The 26239-nt window shown below is 53.2% G+C and overlaps 5 protein-coding genes across 8 annotated transcripts; 3 read left to right on the top strand and 2 right to left on the bottom strand.

Annotated features, from left to right (window-relative positions):
- Nucleotides 1-183: 183 nt before the first annotated feature.
- On the bottom strand, nt 184-8240 carry TTC31 (tetratricopeptide repeat domain 31). 3 transcript variants are annotated; one of them, XM_080812920.1, is made up of 13 exons: nt 8055-8240; nt 7803-7891; nt 4577-4679; nt 4234-4457; nt 3975-4058; nt 3435-3491; nt 3255-3335; nt 2946-3140; nt 2682-2733; nt 2504-2594; nt 2280-2421; nt 1961-2062; nt 184-1783 (listed from the first exon to the last, which is right to left on the bottom strand). In XM_080812920.1, the coding sequence occupies exons 1-13, from the start codon at nt 8092-8094 to the stop codon at nt 1484-1486; spliced, it is 1560 nt and encodes a 519-aa protein (XP_080669046.1). In that variant the 5' UTR covers nt 8095-8240; the 3' UTR covers nt 184-1483. The 3 variants fall into 3 exon arrangements, with proteins under 3 accessions (XP_080669046.1, XP_080669048.1, XP_080669047.1); XM_080812922.1 differs by having other exon boundaries at nt 7803-7877; nt 8055-8132; XM_080812921.1 differs by having other exon boundaries at nt 186-1780.
- A 30-nt stretch (nt 8241-8270) lies between these two features.
- Nucleotides 8271-14766, top strand: CCDC142 (coiled-coil domain containing 142; the record flags this gene model as incomplete). The annotated part of the gene is made up of 9 exons (XM_080812919.1): nt 8271-9435; nt 9754-9840; nt 9918-10067; nt 10202-10332; nt 10405-10518; nt 13525-13639; nt 13850-14027; nt 14155-14354; nt 14510-14766. The coding sequence occupies exons 1-9, from the start codon at nt 8376-8378 to the stop codon at nt 14764-14766; spliced, it is 2292 nt and encodes a 763-aa protein (XP_080669045.1). The 5' UTR covers nt 8271-8375.
- Nucleotides 14510-18452, top strand: MRPL53 (mitochondrial ribosomal protein L53). Its single transcript, XM_080812923.1, has 3 exons — nt 14510-15925; nt 16025-16137; nt 16245-18452. Exons 1-3 carry the CDS (start codon nt 15834-15836, stop codon nt 16376-16378), a joined length of 339 nt encoding a protein of 112 aa, XP_080669049.1. The 5' UTR covers nt 14510-15833; the 3' UTR covers nt 16379-18452.
- A 1054-nt stretch (nt 18453-19506) lies between these two features.
- Nucleotides 19507-23464, top strand: MOGS (mannosyl-oligosaccharide glucosidase). The gene is made up of 4 exons (XM_080812869.1): nt 19507-19994; nt 20188-20414; nt 20897-21093; nt 21333-23464. Exons 1-4 carry the CDS (start codon nt 19652-19654, stop codon nt 23074-23076), a joined length of 2511 nt encoding a protein of 836 aa, XP_080668995.1. The 5' UTR covers nt 19507-19651; the 3' UTR covers nt 23077-23464.
- Nucleotides 23449-26086, bottom strand: WBP1 (WW domain binding protein 1). Of its 2 annotated transcripts, XM_080812870.1 has the most exons (5): nt 25679-25891; nt 25248-25349; nt 24606-24708; nt 24296-24472; nt 23449-24125 (listed from the first exon to the last, which is right to left on the bottom strand). In XM_080812870.1, the coding sequence occupies exons 1-5, from the start codon at nt 25745-25747 to the stop codon at nt 23671-23673; spliced, it is 906 nt and encodes a 301-aa protein (XP_080668996.1). In that variant the 5' UTR covers nt 25748-25891; the 3' UTR covers nt 23449-23670. The 2 variants fall into 2 exon arrangements, with proteins under 2 accessions (XP_080668996.1, XP_080668997.1); XM_080812871.1 differs by lacking the exon at nt 25248-25349 and having other exon boundaries at nt 25679-26086.
- Nucleotides 26087-26239: the final 153 nt, after the last annotated feature.

The raw sequence follows: 26239 nt of genomic DNA, 5'->3' as shown, positions 1-26239 counted from the left end.
TGATTGAGAAGCTCTAGGGTGGGGCCTGAGAATGCATTTGCAGCAAGTTCCCAGGTTGTTGCTGGTCCAGGGCCTGCACTTAAGAGAACCACAGCCCCAGAGCTCTGTATTTTGTGAAATAAGCAATAATTCACTCATAATCCCCTCTTTCCACTGTGGGAGAATCATGAGTATGTAGGACCATTGCAGATAAAAACCAATTTATTTAGCACCCATTGTGTATCAGGCACTTGGTAGGTATTTTCTCGCACTTTGACTTTCAGTCCTCATAACTGCCCTGTGAGGTAGGGATTTCCCCCATTTTTCAGATGAGGAACCTAAGGCACAGACATTAAGACCTGCCCAAGGTGACCCAGCTCATGCTGGCAGACTTCATTCTGCTATACAGTATTGAAAAACCTGCTCTGTAAACAAAAATAATCTGGGAAAGCCCTATATAAAGAAGGTTTTTCAACATCCCCTATACAGCTGTGAATGGTGTTGAGCAAGACCACAGGGGGGCAAGAATCATTTCTCCCGATGAATGTTTCCTCCGGGGAAGGCATTCTGGGAGGCCTGAGTCCCCTGCAGATCTACATTTCAGTGAGCTGAGAGTCCCAGGAAGGGCTAGGGAGGAAGCAGCCAGGGGCAGCTGTCAGGATCTTCAAGGAGAAACCATAAGATCATGATTCTTACACAGGAAGCAGGGAATGACAGCCTTCTTTGGGGGCAGTGACCCTTGGTCGAAATACTGAGTAAACTGACATGGGGAAATGCTCATTACAACGCCTAGTGCCAGAGTGGAGAAAGCACGGCCACAGGAGCAGCAGCTGGGGTGCCTGCTGGGGTCCCATGAGCAGGAAAGCCAGCACGGGTGAGCGGGCTGTGGAGATGTGTGTACCCTGCCAGCTCCAGGCAGGACCTGGTAAGGGATTTCCCAAATGTAAACCCCAGTGAACCTTCTGGCAGTTGGAGAAGGTGAGGCCCCTGGTCAGAGGAGGAGGTCAGAATGTACACCTAGTGACAGGAAACAAGGCATGAGGGGCTGGGGCTAGAAGGAACAAGGTGAGGCCGGGCTCAGGAAGATGTGAGCATCTGCCACGATGCAGAGTAGGACTCAGGCCTCAGGCATCCCCTGAACCTGCTCCTGAGCACAGATCTCTGGCTGGTGCATGAGGTGCCCAGAGCCAAAAATCAGAGCAGGCCCCAGATGCTCCCTTCTGGGTCTGATATAGTCTGAAAACCTGAACTTCTGTACAGTTCTCTCCTTAGCCTTGGTGGATTTTATTTTTCTCTACTGCTCCCAGAGGAAGCCATCTGCTTCAGAATCAAAGAAAGGCTGTTTCAGTGGACATGGGGTTCCTTTCTGTCATCAGGTCTCTTTGGCAAGAGGAATGGCCACCAGCGGTATCTTTAATTATGGCTTTAGACTACAAGATCTCAAGATATGCAGGGAACTAGGGGAGGCACACATGGCCTTGTCCTATGAGGGACAGGTCCTCCATCATCTGGCCTGAGGTAGATGTTGGGGCCGAAGTCCCAGGATACCAGAGCCCTTTGAGGTGCCCTGGAGATGGAGAGGGTAGGGTCTCCTACTCTGAGTCTGGGGAAGGGGCGAGTTACAGTGGCTCAGATGATTCGGGGGATAATGCAGCGGTGGAGACAGAAGGCCAGCGGCTCTTGGAGCAGTGCTTGGAGGATGAATGACAGACAGGAGGCTTGAGGTGCCAGGCCCAGCTTGGGAAAATGGCTGTGGGAACCCAGTTGAAAGAAGTGGCTCCCGGATTCCTCCTCGCTGATTCTGCTGAGAAGGGAGAGAGAGGGGCACCTGTTCCTCCTTTCCAGTAGCATAGCCCATGCCCCTCCTCCCACCCATCCCTGCCATCACTATCCTGATGAAAGGAGAAGCACCCGCTGTGGAAATCCCAGCCAGCTCTCCGGCTGCCCGCTCTGGGCCCGCCAGTGGGCCTGGTTCCCTTACCAGAGCTAGGTGCAGAAGGCAAGAGTGGAGCTCCCGGGCAGCATCGGGCTGGGAGCCGCCTCTCAGAGTCTCTTGGAACACAGCAGCTGCCTCTTCAAAACGCTTTCGTCCCAGAGCGATTAGAAAGAGGAAAGTTTAGGTATCAAGCAGGGGAAGGAAATTAAAACTGTCCCCTTCCTCAAACTTGCCTCAGCTCCTAGTACCACTAACACTGTGACACTGTGGTACCAGGAGCTTTACTAGAAAATGTCAGTACAGACCCAATCCCTACCCCATGCCACCCAAATTCCACCCACACTTCCAAACTCAGATCCCTTACCTGCAGTCCCATCAGGGCCTTGCCCAGGCGGAAAAGGCCCCGGGGCCAGCCCGGTCGCAGGGTGAGGGCCACCTGGGCATCGGCCAGGGCCCACATGGGCTGACCCAGCCGCTCATGGCAGAAAGAGCGGTTTCCAAATAACCTGGTAAAGACAAAGTGACCAAAAGTCCACAACACTCTGCCTCACCCTGACCTCCCAGCACAGCAGCCAAGCCCCCACTCACCGATAATCCCGGGGGTTGAGCTTCAAAGCCTGGGTAAAGAGAACCACAGCCTTGTGGTAGAAGCCATTTTGGGCAAAGCTGGTACCCAGTGCTGGGGAGGAGAGAAGGTGGAAGGGTTCAGATGGGGCTATCCCGGGGAGGGTGAGGTGAGGAGGGAGAGAGAAAGAGAGAATCTCACTTGCCAGCTCCTGGCTCTGCTGTAAGGCAACTTCCAGCAGTCCCGGAGATGCCTAGGGATGGGGAGCAAAGTCAAGCAGGATTCAGGCCTCAGCACCCCGCCAAATCCTTCTCCTTTGTTCAATGACTATTGCCAATTTCCCAACTTCTGTCATTCTCATGACAGTTCTGCAAGATGGGATCAGCCCTACCTTCCCTGTCCATGATGGAGCCTGACCCATATCTCTTAATCCTAGAGCCAGAGCACTTCTACTGGTCACCTCACCTCTGCCTTAGGACTCTGCCTGGGGCTCTCTTCTATTGGAGAGCTCGCTTCCTCCTGGCCAACCTTCTCTTGGGGGCTCCGGCTTTTGCCTCGAGGCTCCTGGCTCAGTCCCTTCTCTCTGCGGGCACTGGGAGGCCAATCCCCAACTTTGCGCAAAGCCAGAGACACAAAAGTGCTAGATAGATCCAGTGAGTCCTGTGAGCAGAAAGGAAAGTTAGGAGGGAGTGGGGATGAAATATGTCCTGGAGTAGTGAGAGAGAGGGGCGGGGTGGGGGGGCCCCGAGACCAAGAAAGGAAGGAGACTCTCACCTCTTCCTCACCGCACTGTCCCTGAGGAGGGTTCCCTGGACTGGATGGGGGGCTCCCATCCCCATTTGGGGTGGCCATGACCTGGAGGGAAGGCAGATGGGGATCACTTGAGCTGCCTGCCCTCTGAGCTCCCACCCTCCTGGCACCTAGTGTTCTTCATACCTGCTTGGAGACACTCACCTTGGGCTCCCCACCCTCCTGCTCCAAGCGCTCCTGTCGCTTGCGATCCTTTTGACGCTGCAATGATAATGATGCTGACGCTGATGATATGTTTTGAACACTACATGTAAATACACACACACACACACACACACAATCCGTATCTTGAAGCCAATTCTTTACATGTACAGTAGAGACTATAGGTCATGACCAGGTTAAGAGCTTTGCACACACTATCTCATTTGATCCCTGCAACTCCATGAGGTAGGTTTTGTTGTTATCCTTGTGTTACAGGTGAAAAAGCAGACAGGAGACTCACCAGGCAGAGGTCCCCCAGTAAGAAAGAGGCAGAATCCAGCCAGGTGGCACAGTGTGACTCCAGAACCATCACATCATAGGGCTTCCATGAGACCCTCCCCTCCAGGCTCTGAGCCCCCTCGGCCCCCTCTCACAAGAGGATCCATTATGGGCTACCCCAAGTTCTTTCCTGTCCTCACAATGTGTCCCCCTTTCCCTCTCCCCAATCCCTCTGGGTTCCCACTCCTCCTGCCCTCCAGCTACCTTCTTCTTGAGTCGTTTCTTCTCTGCTCTCTGTTTCATGCGCTCCTCTTCAGCCACCAGCTCCTCAGCCAGGTGGTTGGCTTCCTGGAAAAGAAAAGGCAGGTGACCGGAAAAGAGAGAGAGGGAGAACGAGAAAAACAAAGGGAGGCCAGCAGGATGGAAGGACCTTGAAAGGTCCAGATTAGGGGCCAGACGGATGAGGGCATATGGCAATTAGAAGAGCACTGGGCGAGGGGAGGCCCCTTGCTGACACTCTCACCTCTTCTGTCAGCAGGAGCTTCTGGGGCATGGCCACCTGAAGAAGGCTGTCTGAGCCACCAGGGGAAGGGGCAGAGGGGCTAGGAGGGCAGGGCTCAGACCCTTGAGGAGGATATAGGAAGGACTTTCGGAGACCACAGTAGGTGCCCAGTCCCTTGACCCCCTTGGGCATGTCACTCTGTCTAGGCGTTTTCCCCTCATCGCAGAAATGGTCCAGGAGGTAATCTGTCCGGAGGGACAGGGAGAAGGGAAAGAAAAAGGTACATGAGAGAGAGGAACATTTGAGGGCCAGCCCTCCCCAGGTACCAGCCTCGATCCCTGGGCTCAGCCCCTGCATGCCCCACCATGGTGCCAGAGCTGTAGCCGCCCGCTGCTCCCGTCCACATGGATCCGGTGCAGGCCCTGGGGATCACTCGCCACAAGCCTTTGAAGAAAATCTGCTATGTCCTGGGAGGGGGAGGAGAGGGGAGGTTGGTGTGGGGGGAGCTCTAGGAGAGAACGGGGGACTTGGCTGGGTCGACTGCTCCACCATGGAGACCACAACCCAGCCACCCAGCCTGGAGAACCTTACTGGCTGACCTCCCCTGCTCAGGGCCTGAAGACACGCTCGCTGCTCTGGTTTTCCTGGTTTATCACCTCCTTCACCACCCTCCTGCTTCCCAAGGGTTCTGTGTGGCCCTCAGCCCAGCCTTCTCTATCATATAAGATCTCCCCTTGACCTGTCACTATGTCAGCTACACTGAGGCCCAGAAAGAGCCCTCTTACCTGCTCTTCCAGCTGCACGCCCTGCCACATCCTTGAACACGGGTAACCCCATAGAACCCGCTCTGGAGCTACCTCACGCTGAAATGAGCGCAGCATCCCTGGCTGGCCTCTCCCCTGCACGTCGTCTGTTTCCCCCAAAACCAAGCTCTCAGAAGTTACTTCCCTACTCAGGAACTTCCAGTAATCCCCCGCTGCCAGGGCCATAGGCAGGATTGAGTCTAGCTCCTCACACTGGGATTTGGAGCCTTCCAGAAAGCCCGGGATGACCCTCCTAATCTGCCTCTGTAATTTTCTCCTGCTTGGCTGCTGTCGTCCCTCTGTTCTCAGATTTCTTCTAGTGTTGGGATCGTCCCTCCAACTGTCCCTAAATCCCTCCTGGCTCTGAGTTTCTCACCACACCTGTCTCACTTTCAAGGTTCAGTTCAAATTCCATCTTCCCTCAAACTTCTTCATCTCCAGTGATCTCTGCTCTCACTCAACCAAGCTGTACTCACATGGTCTGTGTTATACAATTTAGAACCTTATTATTCACTGCTTTTTATTGCGCTTTCAATTGGCGACCGGAAAGAACACTTTGCTGCCTGCATCTTAGTTCTGGCTTTGCCATACTGCCTGGCGATTGATTGACTCTGGACAAGTCATTTAACCACTCTGAACCTTGGCTTCATCATTCACAACATGAGATAAGACTCTTCAAGGCTTCGCCCGTTACATTCTGTGGTTCTTACAAGATTCCTCGTTTCGTGTCAGCTCTGGAGGAGGACAGGAGTCATCTTGTCCTTCTGGGGCCATTCAGGTGTAAACAGAGCGCACCCCTGACTAGGTGGTGGCCCACTGACTGAGAAACTTAGAAGCCACAGGAAAGAACAGAGTGCTAAACGAATGCATAGGAAGGACTTCAGATCAGGGAGGTATGGTCAACTTTCTAAACAGTCTCAGAGGTAGGCTATCCTTCAGGAGATAGTTCTGACTCAATAGCATCTTCACTGACACTGCTGTGGGCTTTCATCAAGTCTCATTCTCAAATTCAGTTTCCTGCTGGGTTTAATTCAATATCCTAACTGGCCCAGTCTAGCCATCTCTAAAAACAAACAAACAAACAAACAACAAAAAAAAAAGGATGATCTTGACCTTCTACCTCTCCCCAAGGCACAGTCTGTGCTACTGTCTAAATTCACCATGTGGCCGACCACGATCTGGCTCCCCAGTCCTGCATGAATCATCTCCTCTCCTCTGGTCCCGCCTCTAGCTACAGTGGTCAGTGGTCTGTGAAGGTCCTACAACACACCAAGTGTGTTCCCATCTCAGGGCTTATGTCCTTGTTACTTCCTCTCCCTGGAATGCTCTTTCCCCAGTGAATGGCTCACCCCTTCAGGTCCCTGCCTGCTAAACCGTTCCCAGGAGGCCCTTTCTGACTACTCCCTTTAAAAAGAGAAACTCAACTTCATTCAGCACTCCCTACCCTTCTTATTTTTCCTTGTATTTTTCATATCTGGCATACTCTATTGTTTATTTGTTGACTGGCTGCCTCCACTAGATGCTTCTAATTCACTGACTAAAAGGATTTTTGTGTTTGGTTTACTGCTGTCTTCCCAGTGCCTAAAACTGGTACATTGGTGGCGCTAAGTAAGTGTGGTGAATGAGCAAAGGCAGAGTGATTGGTGAGGAGACTATTCTATTAGAGATGCAGCCAGGAGCTGGCTCTGAAGAACCCTGTGTGACCCAGTGAGTTTGGACTTTGTCTTGTTAGGGATGGGAGTGGACCTGATCTAGGGAGTGAAGCACTCAAATCAAACACTCAAGTGAAACAGCACTGTGGTGGGGATGGAGAGGACATGATTCTAGGGGTGGGATGTTTAGTTGGCAGGCCCCTATGACAGAAAGAATGAATTCTTAAGCTAAGGCAGCGGCAGCAGAAGCAGGAATGGAAATGATGGGCTACAGTCAAGAGACATTTCCAGGGGCGCCTATGTGGCTCAATCAGTTAAGCATCTGCCTTAGGCTCAGGTCATGATCCTGGGGTCCTGGAATGGAGTCCCACATGGGGCTCCCTGCTCAGCGGGGAGCCTGCTTCTCCCTCTGCCTCTCTCTCTCTCTCTGTCTCTCATGAGTAAATAAATAAAATCTTTTGAAAAGAGAGAGAGAGAGACATCTCCAAAGTGGATTTTAGTGACTGGCTAATGTGTGAGGTAAAGGAAAGGGAGGATTATATACAATGATTCTCAGATTTCTGCATTAAGTAACTGGATGTCCGTTTGTGTTACTAGCCAAAACTAAGGTTAGAGGAAAAGCAATCAACTTGCAAAGTAGATGAATTAACTAACGGAATTGCTGAATTTGAGGTTTTGGAGATACCCAGGAAGCAGCTGGAAATACAGCTTCTTAAGTGCTCCCAAATCTGATCCTGTCCCTTCCTCAATAACCCTATCACCTACTTGAAGACATCCAAGCATTTCAAGCCACTTGCTGCCTCCCCCCACCACTTCATTTCTTGCAGTTCCAACCAAACCACTCAAGTCTCACTTCAGTGAAGTTTTCTAAACTTTTCCTTGCCTTGGTGTCTTTGCTCACACTCTTCCCTCTATTCATATTATCTTCCCCTAAGGAACTCCCATTCACTCCCCAATTCTCAACTCAGACCCTCGTCCGCCCAATCCTGCCCACTTTCACCACCCTCCATTTGCCACGCGCTCCTCCAAACACGAGCCCCAGGCTACGCCTCTACCGAGCCCTCCGAGCCCAGTGTGGCTGGAGAGAGGCGTGACCAAGAGAAACGGGGCGAGGGGGAGCTAAAAGTCCTTTTACCTCCGCGCCGTAGTCCTCGGGACCGAATTCCTGGCAGAGCTTGGGGACATCAGCGACCTCCAGCGGGCAGCCAGGCTGCAGAGGACAGTCTATAGTAAACGAAGGAGGTGGCGCGTCAAGGGACTTGAGAAGGATGGGCCGGAGCCTTTCGCCCACCCCGTGAAGCACAAGACCCTACTGAAAACAGGTAAACCCAAGTGGGGCTGTCCCTCCCCTCCTGGACCTCTTTGTCGTCTTGTCACACCTGCTTACCTAGCTTTATCCGCCCCACTGCCCTCGGAATAGGCGCCATCTCCCATCAACAGTAACCCGAAAGTGAAAGACCGCCTGGTATTTGATACCGCCGGGAGGGTTGGGCGGTGTTGGGGGGGGGCGGAGTAGCACAGGGTAGACCGCCATCTTTGTTAGGGGCGGAAGCCTCCGCTTACGGAGCGCGAGAGAGTCCACGACGGTCCCGGCGGCTCCCGGGCTAGAGATGACGGCTCTTGGGACCGGGCGGAGTCCCAGCGGCAGCGGGCGTTGGGCAGTGCGGGGAAGTGGGAATCGTTAGGTTCGTCCCGGACACGGCGCCCCATGGCCCAGGCATCTCGCTCTGGTGGTCTTCTGCCTCCGCTTCCTACCGTGCCGCCGTTGAGGGCGCAACCCGGAGGCGCTGTGGAGGAGCAGTGGGAGAGAAGGCAGGCGGGGACTCCTGGCGGGGACTTTCGTGGCTGGTCGTGGCTGCCGGTTGCCGGGAGCATCCCCTGCCTAGACCCGCGGCCCGGTGGAGCTCGGGGAGGGCGGCCGTGGTGGGCGGTGCCGGCTGACGCCGGAGAGCACCAAGACGAGGGCGCGGCGGACTGGCGGCGGGAGGCGGCTGCAGGCCGCCCGATCCCTCCCGCGCTGCAGCGTCTCCGGGCCGTGTTGCTGCGGTTGCATCGCGAGCGGGAGCAGCTTCTCCAAGCCCGGGATTGTGCCCGCCACCTACAGGCGGCCGTGCGCCTCCTGAGGATCATGAGTGCCAGCGCGCCGGGGCCGGGGTGGCCTCAGCTGTGCCGCGACCTGCTACCGCACCCCTCCCGAGGAGCTGTGCTGCGAATCGGCCTACGGGAGACTCTCGTACCGTTACTCCTGGCACGCCCTATCGGACTGGCCGCCCAGCGCCTGGATGCTGCCATCGAGATGCAGCTTCGGGCTCTGGGTCGGGAGGCGGCTAGCCCGGGCTTGTCTTCCCAACTTGCCGACGTGCTGCTGGCGCTTCCCGCCTACCACCAGCTGCAGGAAAAAGCCTTGAGCCATGTCCCCGGGGCAGCGCGCCCTTTCCCGCCGGCCCGTGTGCTCCGCCTCCTGACGGGGGAGCGGGGTTGCCAGGTGGCGGGTCAGCTGGGTGAGGCGCTCAAGGGAGCGGGCTTGCGGGATGAGCTCCGCAGTCGGTGCCAAGAAGAGCGGGAGCTGCTGCCGGGGCTGCTGGGGCTGCTGGGGGGCGTGGCGGATTCAGCCACCAGTGGACTGGGGCTTGAAGGGGCTGGAGCCCTGTGGAGCCGGTACTGGACCCTGCTGTGGGCAGCTTGTGCTCAGAGTCTGGACCTGAGTCTAGGACCCTGGAGGGACCGCAGGGCAGCGGCACAACAGCTGAGTCAGGCACTGGGTCAGGGTGAGTGATGGGGCCTGGATGGGCCTTTGCGCAGACCGGGGTCTCTTTCTTCTCCCTAGCCACGTCACTCCCCTGCCAAGCTGACTGCAGAAGCAGGCCCTTTAGAATGAACACTACCTCCCCCATCCCTTACTCCCACCTCTCTAACCCTCTCCCGACCCAATAGGCTCTAGCATCTGGGTTTCAAGGCCAGTCTTCCTCTCTACTCAAGTCTTGAGTCTTGGTGGCAGCCTCCCCTCTTCCCCCGTCATTGAGTGGGTGGTGGTTCTGGAAAAGAGAGGCCTTCTTTTCAGGCTCCAGAGCCGTTTCTCTCACTAGCGTCCCTGCCTCAGGAGTGTGAGAAGGAGTTGGCTTCTTTGTGTCGCAACCTATTTCATCAGTCTCTTACCTGGAGCTGGGACCAAGGTGAGAAGGAAGGGGCATTGGGAGTGAAACAGCCCCAGATTGCTCCTTCCTCATCAAACCTTATCCCTCATCTTCAGGCTTCTGCCAGGCCTTGGGATCTGCTGGTGAAGATCAGAGCAGCCTTGCGTCATCCTCTCATACCACTGAACTTTTGCAACAACTCTTCCCTCCTCTCTTGGATGCCCTTCGAGAACCCAGGTCAGAGCTGCTCCTCTGTCAGCCTCCAGGTGAGACAAGGTGCTGGGTGTGGAGGAACAGAACAGTTGAAGATGTCCCCGTTATTCCTTTACTCTGTTCTGAAGCCTGCTTCCTCCCAGAGGGGTTCTGCAACCCCTCAGATACTCCATCCTCCTCTCCCCAGGTCCCACACCACTTGCTCTGGGGCTCTGTACCCTGCAGACCACCTTGGTCTGGTTTCTGGGCAAAACTCAGCAGCATCTGGCAGCATGGGCCCCAGGTTCCTTCCTGGTCCTGATCCAGAAGAACTTACCTGTGAGTAGCTAGCCAGTGGGAAGGGGAGCAGCCTGGGCTGGGCTCAAATCTCACTTTCTGTTTCTGCCAAAGCCTCTATTGCACGAGGCAGCAGCTCTGTCTAGACTGGCGGCAGAGGAAAGTTTGGACCTGGAAGTGGAGCAGCAACTGGGCCTGGAGATCCAGAAGCTAACTTCACAGATCCAGGTGGGAAGAGCAGGGGCCCTGACAGTGGCAGTTGAAGAGTCAGTTCTGTGCCCAGTTTGGGGGGTGGGGTGGTGGTGATAGTCGTGGAACATTCCAGTGACTTGGAATCTGCTTGGAGTCTCTGCTGATTTTATTTTTTCTTGCTCTGTTCATTTTTGTTCTCTCTTTCCTTAGCTTGTTATGGAAAACTTCAAACATATACAAAACTAGAGAGAAGAGTATAATGGACCCCCATATTCCTACCACTGAGGCTTTAACAATTATCAGCTTGTGGTCAATTTTGTTTCATCTATATGTCAGGCTCTCATTTTGTGATGTTAACAGCCACTGATGATCACTGCCTAGATCCATTATTTCATTAGGGGGTACAAAGTGGTGATATTCCAATTCTATCATATCTTTATTTATTAGTACTTACTCCTATAAAGAAATTTGCCCTCATTAGTTACTTGGTTACTTTGAAGTATATTTTGTAAAGAAAAAGCAAGATAAATGACTGAATCTTTCCTTTTACCTACTAGCTTTTTTTTTTTTTTTTTGACAGAGAGATCACAAGTAGGCAGAGCAGCAGGCGGGGCGGCGGGTGGGGGGGGCAGGCTCCCCACTGAGCAGAGAGCCCGAGTGGGGCTCAGTCCCAGGACCCTGAGATCATGACCTGAGCCGAAGGCAGAGACTCAACCCATTGAGCCACCCAGGCACCCCTACCTACTAGCTTTTTTTTAAAAAAAAAAAAAAGCTTTTATTTATTTGAGAGAGAGAGAGAGAGCGCACACGAGCGCGCTCAGGAGGAGGGGCAAAGGGAGAGGGACAAATAGACTTCCTGCTGAGCACACAGAGGTGGGGGTGGAGGGCTGGATCCAAGGACCCAAGATCATGACCTGAGCCGAAGTCAGCCCCTTACTTACTAGATTTGAGAGGATTTTTCTCCCCTTTTCCAAGTTTATCATTTACATTTTTATTAAAGTAATACATGTACATAGTTTAAAAATGAAGTAGGATATTATTTTAGAAGCCTTCTAATGAAAAAAATAGTACTTTAATTGCCCCCAACCCACTTCTATTCCTGTTCCACAGTGATAAGCTTCATCCATTCTTGCCTATTTTCTAAGATTTTATTTTCTTCTAAACTTATGAAAAATATTATATTTTTATTTTTATTTTTCCCCATTTTGCACAGTATCTGCTCTTACTATGGAAGATGTTTCAGTTTTTTTGTTTTCTCTTCCTGCCCCAGTTTCTCCTGTGCCCTGAATAGGGGCAAGGCTATAGAGTTCATTCAGGCTTTGTCCCTCTGCTCCTTTTCTCTCCGCATCTCTGCTTACTCACAGTGCCTTGGTGCTATGCACTGCGTAGTTTAGCCCTAATCTACGATCTGCACCTGCCTGTTCCACCTTAGTTTATTGCTGTCTCCTTCAACTCAACATACTCCAAAGCAGGCTTCTCATGAGGGCATTGCCCAGTGATGGCCACGGGAATCCCCTGAGGAAGGCAGGCCATGGCAGGCATGTCGTTACAGAAGCTCTCTACAGGGTCTGTGGCTCAAGGTGGTGGCTATGCAGCCTCAGAAGAGTGGCAGGGGTTACTGGAGATGGGAAGTTCATAGTTCCTTGAGGGAGTAATGGGGAGATGACTGATCAAAGCAGAAACTCCCTGTGTGCACGCCTGTGTGCACACATACACACACACACACACACACACACACACACTTTTGTCCAAGGTTGGGTGGGGGACTGTGGAGGAGAAAGCAGGTTGGCATAAAATTGTGGAGGGCACTGAACACCAGCCCACAGAATTTGGGCTTTGTTTCATGAGAGATGGAAAGCCATGGGAGGAGTAGGAGGGGAACAGTGGAGACCGTCATAGAGTCTCATCCAGCTGTAGCGGTCAGGTTGGGAGGTAAGGAGACCTAAGAGAAGGGTCCAGCTCTTGCTAGTTGTGAGAACAGGGACAGGAACAATGTACTCACCATGTGAACTAACCATTGTGGGAAGGACTCTGCATGCCTTGTTCCTCTAGGAACATCCCAGACAGAAAGACTCTTTCATAATGTGACCCTCTGTTTCCTCGGAGTATTGAATGCAGGGAGATTCCAAACAAATGTCAGTTGACAAAAGGGTAATTTCCTTGGCATAAATAAGAGGGAGTCTGGGTTTTCAGAAGAGAGGAAGAATTGGATTTAGGATAGGCTGCTGTCAGGATATGTACCAGGAGCCGCATGGGCTCTACTTCCCCCTGTCCGGCCCCCAGGCCCCTTCTTCTCTTCAGGCTAACAGGCATCCAGTCACCTTGTCTTTACAGAGCTGCTACCACATTACCCATTTATTGGGGTTCCTCTCCAAAATAGGCTTAAGAGACCCCTCTTTTTTGCTCTCCCATTCCAAAAAGATAACCTATCAAAGCACAGAAACCAAACCAGCACATGGGCCTTTTCTTGCTTTATAGGTTACACTACTCTGGGAAAATGGAAGTGGGGTGTAAAAAATATTCAGTGTTAAGGACATTCCAAAGGTTCCTGAATCTCAGAGAGTTAAAGTCGTTGCTCCTGGTCTGCATATAATTCCTGCCTGCCTTTCACAGTTGATGGAAGACCATACAATTCCCTCTCTTCAGCCTCTGCCTGTCTGTAGGTCATGCAGATCCCTCTCTCTAGCATTTGCTTTGGAACATTCATAGTGGTGAGGGTGTGTCCCTGTTTTTTTTCCTCTTGATGTTCCTATAAAGTAAAATTAACCTGGAGGACTTCTAGATGCTGAACCAAGCTGAGGGAAGCAGGGTAATCCTATGGCAATTGTCTATATAATCTTTTCTGGGTCCTGGCCTTTAGGAAGACCCAATAAAAGTTAGGGTATCTCTTGTCAGAATGGCCCAAGCCCGTAGAATTATGCATACAGTTCTGTTCTGGGGCTTTATGGAAGCCAGTTTAAACACCTCAGATTTAGAAGAGCATCATAACTTGGCAAGTCCCTATCAGGTAAGCCCCTTTCATTTTTTTCCATATATCCACAGCTCCTGCCTGAGGAGTCACTAAGTCTCTTTTTTCAAGAATGTTATAAACAAGCCACACAGGGCTTCGAAATCTACATGCCACGGGGTCGGTACTGGCGGCATCGTCTCTCTCCTGGTAACTCCTCTTCCCAGCATCCCCTTCCACAGTTCCCAAGGGGTAATAGTCTTCTGACCCCTCCAAATCCTAGATCTACTGCTCTGTCTCCATCCTTGTCCTTGCCTTCTGTGCCCCTGCAAATCCTATCGTCTTCCCCCAAACACTCTGTTAGGGGCTCAGTGGATCTCCATAGCCTCATATCCTGGCCTTTCTCTTCTCTCACTCCAGAACTCCCCAGCATTCCTAGTGAGTATGCTGGGTTGGTGGTTCGCACTGTCCTGGAGCCTGTGTTGCAAGGATTGCAGGGATTGCCACCTCAAGCGCAGGCCCCTGCCCTTGGCCAGGCACTGACAGCCATCCTGGGTGCCTGGCTTGACCACATCCTGGCGCACGGGATCCGGTTCAGGTGGGGAGAAAAGGAGGCAATGGTAGAGGGCTGAATGGAACTGGCAAAGGGGAGGGGATAAGTGGGGCAGAGCAGTTGCAGAGGCCTTAGAGGCCCATGGCCACATTGTACCCTGGCCTTCACTCAGCCTGCAGGGGGCGCTGCAGCTTAGACAAGACTTTGGAGTGGTGCGCCAGTTGTTGGAGGAGGAACAGTGGGGCCTGTCCCGGGAACTTCGCCAGACTCTGCTCACGCTCAGCATCTTCCAGAGGCTGGATGGTGCCCTGCTGTGTCTATTCCAGCAGCCCCTGCCTAAGTCTGAGGTCCAGAGGAGGCCTCCGTGTTGCTGTGAGTCACTCTTCCCCAACTCTAGGCTCTTTGCCCTGCCCCTTGCTACTTTATGTGCCCTACCTCCCATCCTCATCAGTTACCTCCTGTGGTTGTCAATAGTTGTCAAACCCCTCCTCCTGCCCACTGCCTGTTTTCCACTCCTGCCTTCCCAGGTACATGCAATGAGGTCCAGTCCATCGAACTGCCCAGCAGCAGCCTCAACAGCCTAGAAAGCTTGGAGCCCCCTCTTCGGCCTGGAGCACCCCCAGCCCAGACAGCTCAGCTGCTAAGCACACTGTGGGGAGGGGGACCTAGCCCAGAGGCTTACCTGGTGGGAAATCAGCAGGCCTGGCTGGCCCTGAGGCAGCACCAGCGCCCACGTTGGCACTTGTCTTTTCTTTCCTGCCTGGGGATCAGTCCTGAATCCTAAAGAGTCTAGGACCAGGAGCCACAAAGTCAGAGCTCCCCAACTCTGGCTGGAAAAGCCCAAATATTTAGAACTGCATATTAAAAAAACCTACATTTGGGAGCTTAGAAGAAAGGCTACCTGAGAACCACAAGCTACACAGAACCTGGACTTAAAGTGAAGCATCCGTGATCACTCCAGTGCCTGCAATCCAGAGTAAAGGGCCAAACCACAGCCAGGAACCTGGAGGTCAGCATCCACGGGAGGCTCAGGCCTAGTACCCCAGGAGTGAATACCTCTCAAGACTCGCACTGGGAGGAGGGCCATAGTGTTGGATCCCAGAGGAAAGGGAGAGGGAAAAAGCAGTACAAAGCAGAGAGACCAGGATGCCACTTCCTTTTAAGTCCTAGGAGCCAAGCTAAACACAAAGTTAGTTCATCAGGAACCACAGAGGTGGAATAGGCATTTCTACACTTAGATCAGTCCCAGGAGTTGTATTACCCTCCACTCCCCGTCTCGTAACTATTTTCAGTCACTTAAGAATACTGGGCTAAAGGACCTTCACGTTTAAATTGCCGTTACTCAGAGTTCAACAAGTTTAATCTTCAGTTACCTGAGTAGCGTCCCCCCTACCCCCCGTAGCTATATAATCCCTGCCATGGTAGTGTCCCCACCGAAGGGACCAGCGCTTAAGATGGTGTTAACCTAGATCTAGCACAGCAGCGTACAGCGTACGGAAGGGGTAAAGGCTGCAGGAGACGGGCGTGTTACCGGAGCCAGGCGCAAGGGCTTCTGCACTATTTATTGTCTTCACCGTGGTACAAGAGGTCTATTGATAGGTATTTACTGACCGCTTACTTCAGGGCCCTCCATACTCTGTGTGGAACCACCTCCCTCCCTGGGGCCTTCCTCGTCCTCTCGGGCTGAGTAGCCCGGGTCGGCGGCGGGGGCGCGCAAACACTACGGAACGCTGATTCCGGAGTCGGAGGGTCGGAGAGCCGCACCCCGCAGCCGCGGGGGGCAGGAAGGGGCGGGGCGCTGCGTCAGAGGACACTTCCGGCCGCACGAGGCCTTCCGGCGCGGAGGTCACCATGGCTGCGTCTTTGGCTCGGCTCGGCCTCCGGTCGGTGAAGCAGGTTCGAGTTCAGTTCTGCCCCTTCGAGAAGAATGTGGAGTCCACGAGGTACGAGGCGGAAGAAGCGGGGACGGGAAGGGGCCGCGCCTTCCTCTCGCCGGGGGTCTAGCCCCCTGGGCCGGGAGCTCAAACGTTTTCACACCGCAGGACCTTCCTCCAGGCGGTGAGCAGCGAGAAGGTCCGTTCCACCAACCTCAACTGCTCGGTGATTGCGGACGTGAGGCACGACGGCTCCGAGCCCTGCGTGGACGTGCTGTTCGGTGGGCTCGGGTGGGGAGGCGGGCGGGAGGGGTGCCAGACAGCCCGCGCGCCCTCAGTCCCGGCCCCGCCGCCCTCCCAGTTCCTGACTCGTTTGTTTCTTCCCCAGGAGACGGGCATCGCCTGATTATGCGCGGCGCTCACCTCACCGCCCAGGAAATGCTCACAGCCTTTGCCTCCCACATCCAGGCCAGGGCTACGGCGGGGAGCGAGGACAAGGCCGGCGCGAGTACCGGGCGCTGATAGCGCAAAATAGCCCAACAAGCAGGTTTTAGCTTGGGGTGGCTAGGATACCTACCTGAGAAGAGCTTGAGAGACTTAATCACTCGAATCACCATCTGGAGGGACACGGAGCGCCAAAAAAAAAAAAAAAAAAAAGAGAGCGAGAGAGCCATGTGATTACTGATACAACCAGCGTTTTTGGAACAAGACACAATCAGATAGGGGTCTGGACAAACTTGAATTTATTTCACTTTCTAACCATCATCCCGCGCTTAACCCTTTTGAATTTGGCTTCACCCATACTCACCCAAGGTACCTCTTACTCTTATCAGCCAAATCCAGTGCTGTTTTTCTCCATTCTCACCTTTCCATCTCAGTAGCGTCTGCCACTTTTAATTCACTCCCTTGTAGAACTTCTCTTCCTCTTGTGGCTTTTTCCTTTTAGCCATAAAAGTGTACCACTCCCGTCCTTCATTTTCTTTTCTATTTCTGGGGCATCTCATCCTCTGTCATAAGTTGAGCTACCCTCTCCTGTTAAATCCTACATTTTTCTTTGGCTCTAATCTACTGATTACCTCCAAAGTCCACAACACTGTCCAAAATAGAATTGATAATCTTATATACACATATACTTGCCTCTTACCCTGACTTCCCCATTCCTTTTAAAGGCATTTCATCTTCTCAGCCACCAGGGCTGGAAACCACAGCATTTTCTCTGGTTCTGCCCTCTCCCTTTCCCTGTATATCCAGTCAGTAAGTTCAGAATATTCTTAAACAAAGGCTTCTGAAATGTTTTCTCCATTTCCATTCACTTATATCCCACTAATTATATCATTGTATTCTCCCACCCAGTCTCCTTTTTTCTGATTATTTTTGCTGCTGCTTAACTTTATCTTTCAAAGCACATCACTGTTTTTATATCTCCTTGTTTCACACTGTACCTAACCTGTTTTTCATACTGGGTTGCTACCCATTAGTGTGGATCATGAAATCAATTTAAGGGGATAAATCAGCCTTTTAACAACAAAGTAAAGTAGAATAGTATCAGTGCATGGCACAGGGAATGAGAAGTATTCTTTTTTTTAAAGATTTTTTTTTATTTATTTGACACAGAGATCACAAGTAGGCAGAGCAGCAGGCAGAGAGAGGGGAAGCAGGCTCTCTGCTGAGCGGAGAGCCAGTGAGGGGCTCGATCCTAGGACCCTGAGACCATGACCTGAGCTGAAGGCAGAGGCCTAACCCTCTGAGCCACCCAGGTGCCTTGAGAGAAGTATTCTTTTAAGAAATTTTGCAGCCTATAAACAATATACATATATAAAGTAGGAAGTATTTATATGTGGGGGTATCTGCATGTACTTGGTTGCAGTGTAGAATTATTTCTACCCTGAGTTGTAGGAAAAATGCTTGATTGCTACGGGTTTCAAGAACTTCAGAATGCTTAGCTAGGCAATCAAGGATCTGTAGACACTGTCTGCTGTATTCTTTGCCAAATACATTTTCCATGACTTTGTTAACAGTGTTACTACAGTGCTGCTCTGCTTAAAAGGGTGCTATCTTCAAGAGCTGGTTTTTCCCCCTCCCCCTTTAAAAAAGAAACGACCAAAAAACAAACAGCCTATCAGGAGGGAGTATGGTGTAGTGAAGAACCAGAATTCCTGGGGTTGAAATCCTAACTCTTGTCCCTAAGTAGCTCTGTGACTGTGGAAAATTAGTCTCAGTGCCTGTTCCCTCACAGATAAAATGGGGATAATAGTACCTATCTCTTAGAACTGTTGAGAGGATTAAATGAGCCAATACCTGTAAAGCACCTAGAACATTACTGGGAGCAAAAGTGTTGTCTAAGAGGGCTTATGCTGTAGCCAAAAGGATACTGACAGCCTAGATTTGTTCCTCAGCTCGATGGTTAACTGAATCTCTGGCCAGATTTTACCACTCTTCTTGTCTGAAAAAGTGGGGATGGTTCAGACATTGCTGTAGATTGAATGCTGGCACTGTGAACTTGAGGTTGGGGCTGTTTTCTCTGTGTCCCCAGCACTTTGCATAATCCCTGATACACATAGTGTGCAATAAACATGTGTTGAATTGACAGATATTTACTATCTACCTTGTGCCTGTAACTTTGATTAGTACTGGCATACAAAGATGAATAATGAAACCCAGGGATGTAATAAGTGCTACAATAGAGATATGAACTAGATGCAATAGTAGCAAGAAAGATAAAGACAGGAGTGACGATTGGGATTGTTCAGAAGGTGATCGTTGAAAGAGCAAAAAGTCTACCAGCGGAGGAGGCAGTGTCAAATAGATTATAGCAAAATAGTAAGTGGACATGCAACATACGGTATTAGCTTTAAATAATGAGTTTGGATGGGAGCTAGAGTAGCATCATGGTGTTGTGTAGGGTTTTTTAAAGGATGATAGGGACTTGTACTTTATGAACACGTCTTTTATGCAAAGCTGTTGGTGAGAAGTAACTAAATCCAAGTTGCTTTTCTGAACCACCATTAATTGTGATGTTACCTCTCCTGGGTCCCCCTGAGGTGCAGGTGCTACTTCCTACAGCCTTCCCTCCCCTGGATATAATTGATCCTTCCCCTAAGCTGCTTTGCTTCTTGGGTTGTAGAAAAGGGGTGGGGGGTGAAATGCATTCTCTAAACTGCATGCACCACCATTACGGTCCTTTTAGGGTTCAGCTAGATAAGGAGTCCTAGACTGTCAGAGGGTCGTTTAAAGACACTGTTGGAACAGAGCTCAAGCTTCCTCTTGGGTCCACTCTGGCACATTCCACTTAACTAGGAAAGAAGTCACGGGCGTGGGCAAAGTGATCCAGACTGTTTCAGATACCCAGGCTCCAAGCTGGCCTCTTCCTGGCTCTGGCCAGTGCCAAGTTACTTGAACTTTCTAGGCCAGTTTTCGACCACCTATTGGGGCAGTTAAATGTAAAACAGTCGGGATGGCACCTCAGGTTCTTAACAGATATACATTTTAAAAACAAGCGAATGTGAGATTACTTTTCTCTACTAGCCTGTGAACTCCGCGAGGATGGCAAATAAACTCTGGAGACAACCAGCCATATTTCACGCCGTTGGCGGCGGTTCCGGACTCGGAGACTTAATCTGACGTGGCGGGGCGGGACTTCCGGCAGGAGGCGGAAGCGGAGCGGGAGGCGCGGGCCGGCAGGTGCGGCTGACAGATCTGTGGACGCCCCGGCGCCGCGCGCAAGTGGAGGCGAAGCAGGACCCGGGCTCCATTGCCGCCTCTCCGAGCTCCCGCAACGCAGGCCTCTGTGCTGGGATGGCTCGGGGCGAGCGGCGGCGCCGCGGAGCGCCGGCCGACGGAACGCGGACAGCTGAAAGGGCGGTTCGGGGCGGCCCGGCACGACGGGGCGGCGAGGCCCGTGGCTCTGCCTGGAGAGCGGCTCTGGGCGTCGTGGTCCTGGCTCTGGCCCTGGGCCTGTCAGGATGCTGGCTGCTGGCGTGGCATCGTGCGCGGCGGGCGGTCACACTGCACTCCGCGCCCCCGGCACTGCCTCCCGATTCTTCCAGCCCCGCCGTGGCCCCGGACCTCTTCTGGGGCACCTACCGCCCTCACGTCTACTTCGGCATGAAGACCCGCAGCCCGAAACCCCTTCTCACCGGTAACTGGGCCTCAGGACGGGCGGGTAGGCAGGCGGATTCTTAACCTGGGAGCCCCAGCTTCACGCCAGAGCAAGAGTGGGGAGGGGTGTTGTTCAGGAGAGTTATGAGGAGGGATGACCCTGAAATTCTCGGAGACCCAAAGGGACAGGTCCCCTGCTCTCTCTTTGACTTACGTGGCCATTCTACCCCTAGGACTGATGTGGGCTCAGCAAGGCGCCACCCCAGGGACCCCTAAGCTCAGGCACACGTGTGAACAGGGGGACGGCGTGGGTCCCTATGGCTGGGAGTTCCACGACGGTCTCTCCTTCGGGCGGCAACACATCCACGATGGGGCCTTAAGGCTCACCACTGAGTTCGTCAAGAGGCCTGGGGGTCAGCACGGAGGGGACTGGAGCTGGAGAGTGACTGTAGAGTCTCAGGTCAGGGCCTCAGGACACCCTTCCCCCAGCCCAGACTCCCTCCACCCTTTCTTTGCTGGCATTTCTGCCAGCAAATGCAGTATGATGTGGCAGTTAACGACAGGGGCTCCAAGTCTGGCTGCCTGCCTTAAACATTGTATGACCATTTCTATTTACTATCCATAAGCCATGGTTTCCTTTTTGCAAAATGGAGATACAAATAGCACTTAACTCATAGGATTATAAAAATGAAAGAAAATGATAAATGATATGTAGAGTTCTTAGGATAGTATATGACACAAAAGCACTCTATTATAATTTCTAGCAAACCCTGTGCAAAGCTCTATATCTTATCTCACTGGGTGCTTACCATCACTGACCCTCAACACTGTAGAAGTATGTTTACCATGTTGCTCCTGCATAGTGCCCCTTTCAGTAAGGCTGAATTTCCAGGAGATACTGCCAATCTAATGCTGTGTTTTTCTGTCCTCCTTGGCACCCAGACCTCAGGTACCTCTGCCCTCCCTTTGGTGTCCCTGTTCTTCTATGTGGTGACCGATGGCAAGGAAGTCCTAGTGCCAGAGGTTGGGGCCAAGGGGCAGTTGAAATTCATCAGTGGTCACTCCAGTGAACTTGGTGACTTCCGCCTTACACTTATGGCACCAACCAATCCAGGGGACACTGCCCCCAAGTATGGCAGGTAACTGGGGGAAGAGTATGGGGGTGATGGTAGGGGTGGTATGGGTGCTGACTTGGCCTGATTTCTATTTCCCCCAGTCTACCTTCTTTCCATCAGTTATTTCCCTCCTCACCAGGCTCCATGTCCCCTGCACTGCCAAGACCCTCCCATCCTGACTCCCAATCTCCTCTTATTTCTCTGTATATCCCTTACCATTTTCTCCTGAGTAATTTTTTCTTATTTATCTTCTTCCCTTCAAGCTACAATGTCTTCTGGTCCTCCAACCCAGGACTTGCATTGCTGACAGAGATGGTGAAGAGCCGGCTAAACAGCTGGTTCCAGCACCGGCCACCAGGGGCTTCCCCCGAACGCTACCTCGGCTTGCCAGGATCTTTGAAGTGGGAGGACAGAGGCCCAAGTGGGCAAGGACAGGGTCAAGGGCAATTCTTGATACAACAGGTGACACTGAAAGTCCCCTTTTCTGTGGAGTTGGTGTTTGAATCGGGCAGTGCCCGGGCAGGAGGAAGCCAACCCCTGGAGCAGCTGGCAGGCAGCCTGCTGACCCAAGCCCTGGAGAGCCATGTTGAAGCCTTTAGAGAGCACTTTGAGAAGACTTTTAAACTGAAGGAGAAGGGCCTGAGTCCTGAGGAGCAGTCTTTGGGTCAGGCTGCCCTCAGTGGCCTCCTCGGTGGGATTGGCTACTTCTATGGACAGGGTCTAGTGTTGGCAGACATGGGAGTTGAGGGGTCTGAGCAGAAGGTGGACCCAGCTCTCTTTCCACCTGTTCCTCTTTTCACAGCAGTGCCCTCCCGGTCATTTTTCCCACGAGGTTTCCTTTGGGATGAGGGCTTTCACCAGCTGGTGGTCCAGCGGTGGGATCCCCGCCTTACTCGGGAAGTCCTAGGTCACTGGCTGGGACTGCTCAATGCTGATGGCTGGATTGGACGGGAGCAGGTGCTGGGGGATGAGGCCCGAGCCCGGGTGCCTCCAGAATTCCTGGTGCAAAGGGCAGCCCATGCCAATCCCCCAACCCTGCTTTTGCCTATAGCCCACATGCTAAAGGGTGGTGACCCTGCTGACTTTGCCTTCCTCCGCAGGGCCTTTCCCCGTCTGCGCGCCTGGTTCTCCTGGCTCCATAAGAGCCAGGCAGGGCCAGTGCCACTATCTTATCGGTGGCGGGGCCGGGACCCTGCCTTGCCAACCCTGTTGAACCCTAAGACGCTACCTTCTGGGCTGGATGACTATCCCCGGGCTTCACACCCTTCGGCCAGTGAGCGGCACTTGGACCTGCGGTGCTGGGTGGCCCTGGGGGCCCGTGTGCTGGTGCAGCTGGCAGAGCAGCTAGGAGAGGCTGAGGCAGCTGCAGAGCTGGGCCCACTGGCTGCATCACTGGAGGCAGAAGAGAGCCTGGATGAGCTGCACTGGGCCGCAGAGCTAGGAGTCTTTGCAGACTTTGGGAACCACACAAGAGCAGTGCAGCTGAAGCCTCGGCCCCCACAGGGGCTGGTGCGGGTAGTGGGTCGGCCCCACCCTCGTTTACAGTATGTGGATGCCTTGGGCTATGTCAGTCTTTTTCCCATGCTTCTGCGGCTGCTGGACCCCAACTCCCCCCGCCTTGGGCCCCTGCTGGATATTCTAGCTGACAGCCGCCATCTCTGGAGCCCCTTTGGTTTACGCTCCCTTGCAGCCTCCAGCCCCTTTTATGGCCAGCACAATTCAGAGCACGATCCTCCCTACTGGCGGGGTGCTGTGTGGCTCAATGTCAACTACCTGGCCTTAGGGGCTCTCTACCACTATGGTCATCTGGACGGTCCCCACCAGGCCCGGGCTGCCAAGCTCCATAGTGAGCTCCGTACCAATGTGGTGGGCAATGTGTGGCGGCAGTATCAGACCACAGGTTTCCTTTGGGAGCAGTACAGTGACCGGGATGGGCGGGGCATGGGCTGCCGCCCTTTCCAGGGCTGGACCAGCCTTGTCCTACTGGCCATGGCTGAAGACTACTAAGGGGAGTTTGAGAGGGGTGGCAGGCCCGCACTTTGGAATAGAAGGACAAGGTCTCTAGCTTCTGCTCTCAGCCCTCAGATACTAGTGCTTCAAACCATCCTCAGCTCATCTCAGGTGTCTCCTTACTGTCATCCCACACAGCCCTGGGGTGAATGTGAATTCAGAGTCTATTTTTCTAAATAAATGGAAAACCATGACAAACTCTATTGCTTTTGCCAGCTCTGCCTCACCAAGAGGTCTTAGCTCAGTCCAGACCTTAGGACTGCCTACTGTTCTTCAGAGGAGGGTGGGAAAAGTGGTCATTACATGTCCCCTCCAAATCCAGTTAGGTCAAGTGCAATGCAGCAAGTTGAGCACTAGTCCACCCAAATTCACAAGCAGCTGGTTCACATCTCTTTAATGAGATCAAAGGCTCCTGTGTATGTTTTTGGGGGGTAGAGCTAGCACAGTCCCCCAAACACTGCCACTCTTCCTCAGGACTCCACCCCTTTCAGGTAGATTCGAGATGGCAGGGAGAGGCCAAGAAGAATTCAAGGATTTGGGCCCCGGGCTGTTTCTAGTGGGCAAGGAATTCACCCACCCTCCCAAAACTGTTTATGGGATGTCCCCTTCACTGGAAGCTAGCCCCACAGGAGAGACCTGGGGTACAGGATCAAGGGGCAGCACACAAGAGTCCTCCAGATCTGGTGGGGTGGCACTAGCCCTAGCCTCCTTGACTGGCTTGCCCTCACTGGAGTCAGAACAAGGGCAGAGCTCAATACCTGAGTCACCAGTCAGGCGGCGATAGCGGCAAGGAGGAGGTGTGGGGGCAGGGCTCACCCCAGCCCCAGGCTCACCCTCCTGATGAGGGGGTGCGCTCTGGTGGGAGGAAACACCTTCCACATTTGTTTCCTCGCAGTGGGCAGGGCAGCTAGAAGCAGAGGAGCAGCAGGTGCGGTCACTGGAAGCAGTCAAGGGGCAACCTGAGGCTGCAGTGTAAGGAGGCGGCGGTGTGCCGGGGCGGTGAACCACATCCTCATAGGCTGGGGGTTTGAAGGTGCTGAGGAGGCCTGCAGGAAAGAATGGCATGGTTGGTGTGGCAGCCAGCGGTGGGATAGTGGTATCTTTGCTATTAGGGAAAGTGTGCTTTGAAATGTCTGAAAAGGGAATGTGGGGATGATTCAGGGTTCTGGGTTGGGAGGGGCCACTGGTAGTGTGCCCAGAGCCTCAAGCCACTCACGAAGGTCAAGCAGTGAACCGGTAGGGACAGGGCCAGCCCCATGGCATGCCCCGTGGTAGGCCAACAAGTTGATCTCGCGCTGGCGCTGCTGTTGCTGCAGCCGGAGTTTAGCTCGTCGATGACGGAAGGCGCAACAACAGCTAAAGAGGATGAGGACAGTCCAGAGCAGCCAGAACCCTGCAAGGGGTGAGGAAGGAGGGTCTTAGATACCTCCCAGGTAGACAGAGGTCCATGAAGGTTGGAATTTTGAGGCCCGAGGAATTCTGAGAGTGAGCAGAAGGACCCGAGAATAGCCCCCTTGGAGACTCACACCAGAGCTCATAGTAGTAGGTGCAGCAGCCCGTCTCCCCGCAGCAGTGACCACTCTCACAGAGGTAGGGCTGGTTGTTCACTCCTGGGCAGAGCTCTCGAAGCTGGGAGCAAGGAGGCACTTAGAACCAAAGGAGATCCCAGCCCCAGGCACTGTCCACCCCCACACCCCTACATGCAGGGACAGAGTCCCACCCTGTGAGCCAAGTTGAGCTCAGAGAGATCTGTGGGGAGGGGAAAAGTGACAGTGAGAGGAGTGTTCAAATATCTGAAGGGCTGCTGACACGGCAGAGGATTTGGAATAACAAGAATCTGTCTAGAAAACAAGATGCAAGGTGTGGACATACAAAGAGGCAGATTTCAGTTCTGCATACAGAGACTTCTCTCACACTGGGGCTGGCTCCCAGGGTATTTTCTGTTAAGGGAGTGTTTGGGCAGAAGCCAGGGGGCAGTCTGAGCTACCTCAAAGTCTCAGACAATAGGTAAGGGGTTTAAGGCAATTTCCAATGCTAAGATGCTTTCATTATCCACCCTCCCCCCACGGGCTACCTCCCCACCCCCACGCTGGATCTTTCCACCCCTGGGTCTCAGGCTTCCTAGGGTAGAGGAAGGGCCATTTGAGACACAGAGCAGTGCTCCCAACCAGATGGGATTGCTGTGGATGATAAAGGATGGCATCCAGGGCGCGAGTCTGGGTTCCAGCTCTTCTCCAAATTGCTCCCTCAAGAGAAGACGCTGCCGGACTCTGTTGTGACAACAGGCACACAGAAAAACATCACAAATAACTGTTGCAAGACAGAGGGAGCTTCCCTGGGCCTCACTATGCCTTTGGTCACTGGAGAGCCACTGCAAGCTTCCACTGCAGCCATGGGATGGGGGTCTAAGAAGCTGCAGGCAAAGTCAACTGCATCTACATTACAAAGTTTAGACAAAGAGTAGAAGGGACATATTTAGGAACTTCACAGCATCTTTGGCTACGTGAGTTCCTCCCCAACCCCCCAAAAGGAAGGGACAAGGAGAGGGGAAAGAGAAATAAATGGCTGTCGTGATAGGCTTTTGGAGCAGTCGGGATACCTGCTGTTGCGGCACGCGAAGTGCCCCCCAGGCCTCCTCGCTGCCGTTCCCGCTGCTGGCCTGAGCCATGCCTCCACCTACAGCCCCCGGTAGACCACAGCCTCCTCTATCGCCAGGCGCCCCGCCCCTGCCACTTCTGCCGCCACCGCCATGGTCCCTGCCCGGCCCATCTTCGCTGCCGCCACCATCACTCCGCGGCCGGAGCTTCCATCCGGGGAGAGCTCTGCCAACTAGCACCCAGATTGCTCGATCCTACCAATCAGCGATGCCCGCCGGCGGACGGGCCAATAGGAACGGACCAGAGGTTTCTCCCAGGGACCAATCTACAGCAGCGCCTCCGCCACTCTCCCAGACAACAGGAGCTTACACAGACAAAGAGCGGGGCAAGGTTCGACCATGGCCCTGACTGACAGCAACAATAACCAATATGGACAACAGAACGGGCTCGGAACTGCCAGCCAATAAGCGGCCGTCCAGAAAAGCAAAGTTTCCGCTGATTGGCTTGAGCGCTATTTTCGGGGATGACGCGGAAGGCCTGACCAAGCCAGGTAACCCCACTGG

This window comes from Martes martes, assembly GCF_963455335.1.
Source record: "Martes martes genome assembly, chromosome: 9".
Taxonomy (NCBI): Eukaryota; Metazoa; Chordata; class Mammalia; order Carnivora; family Mustelidae; genus Martes; species Martes martes.
Note: the sequence above shows the minus strand (reverse complement) of the source record. Positions and strands in the feature narration are given on the sequence as shown.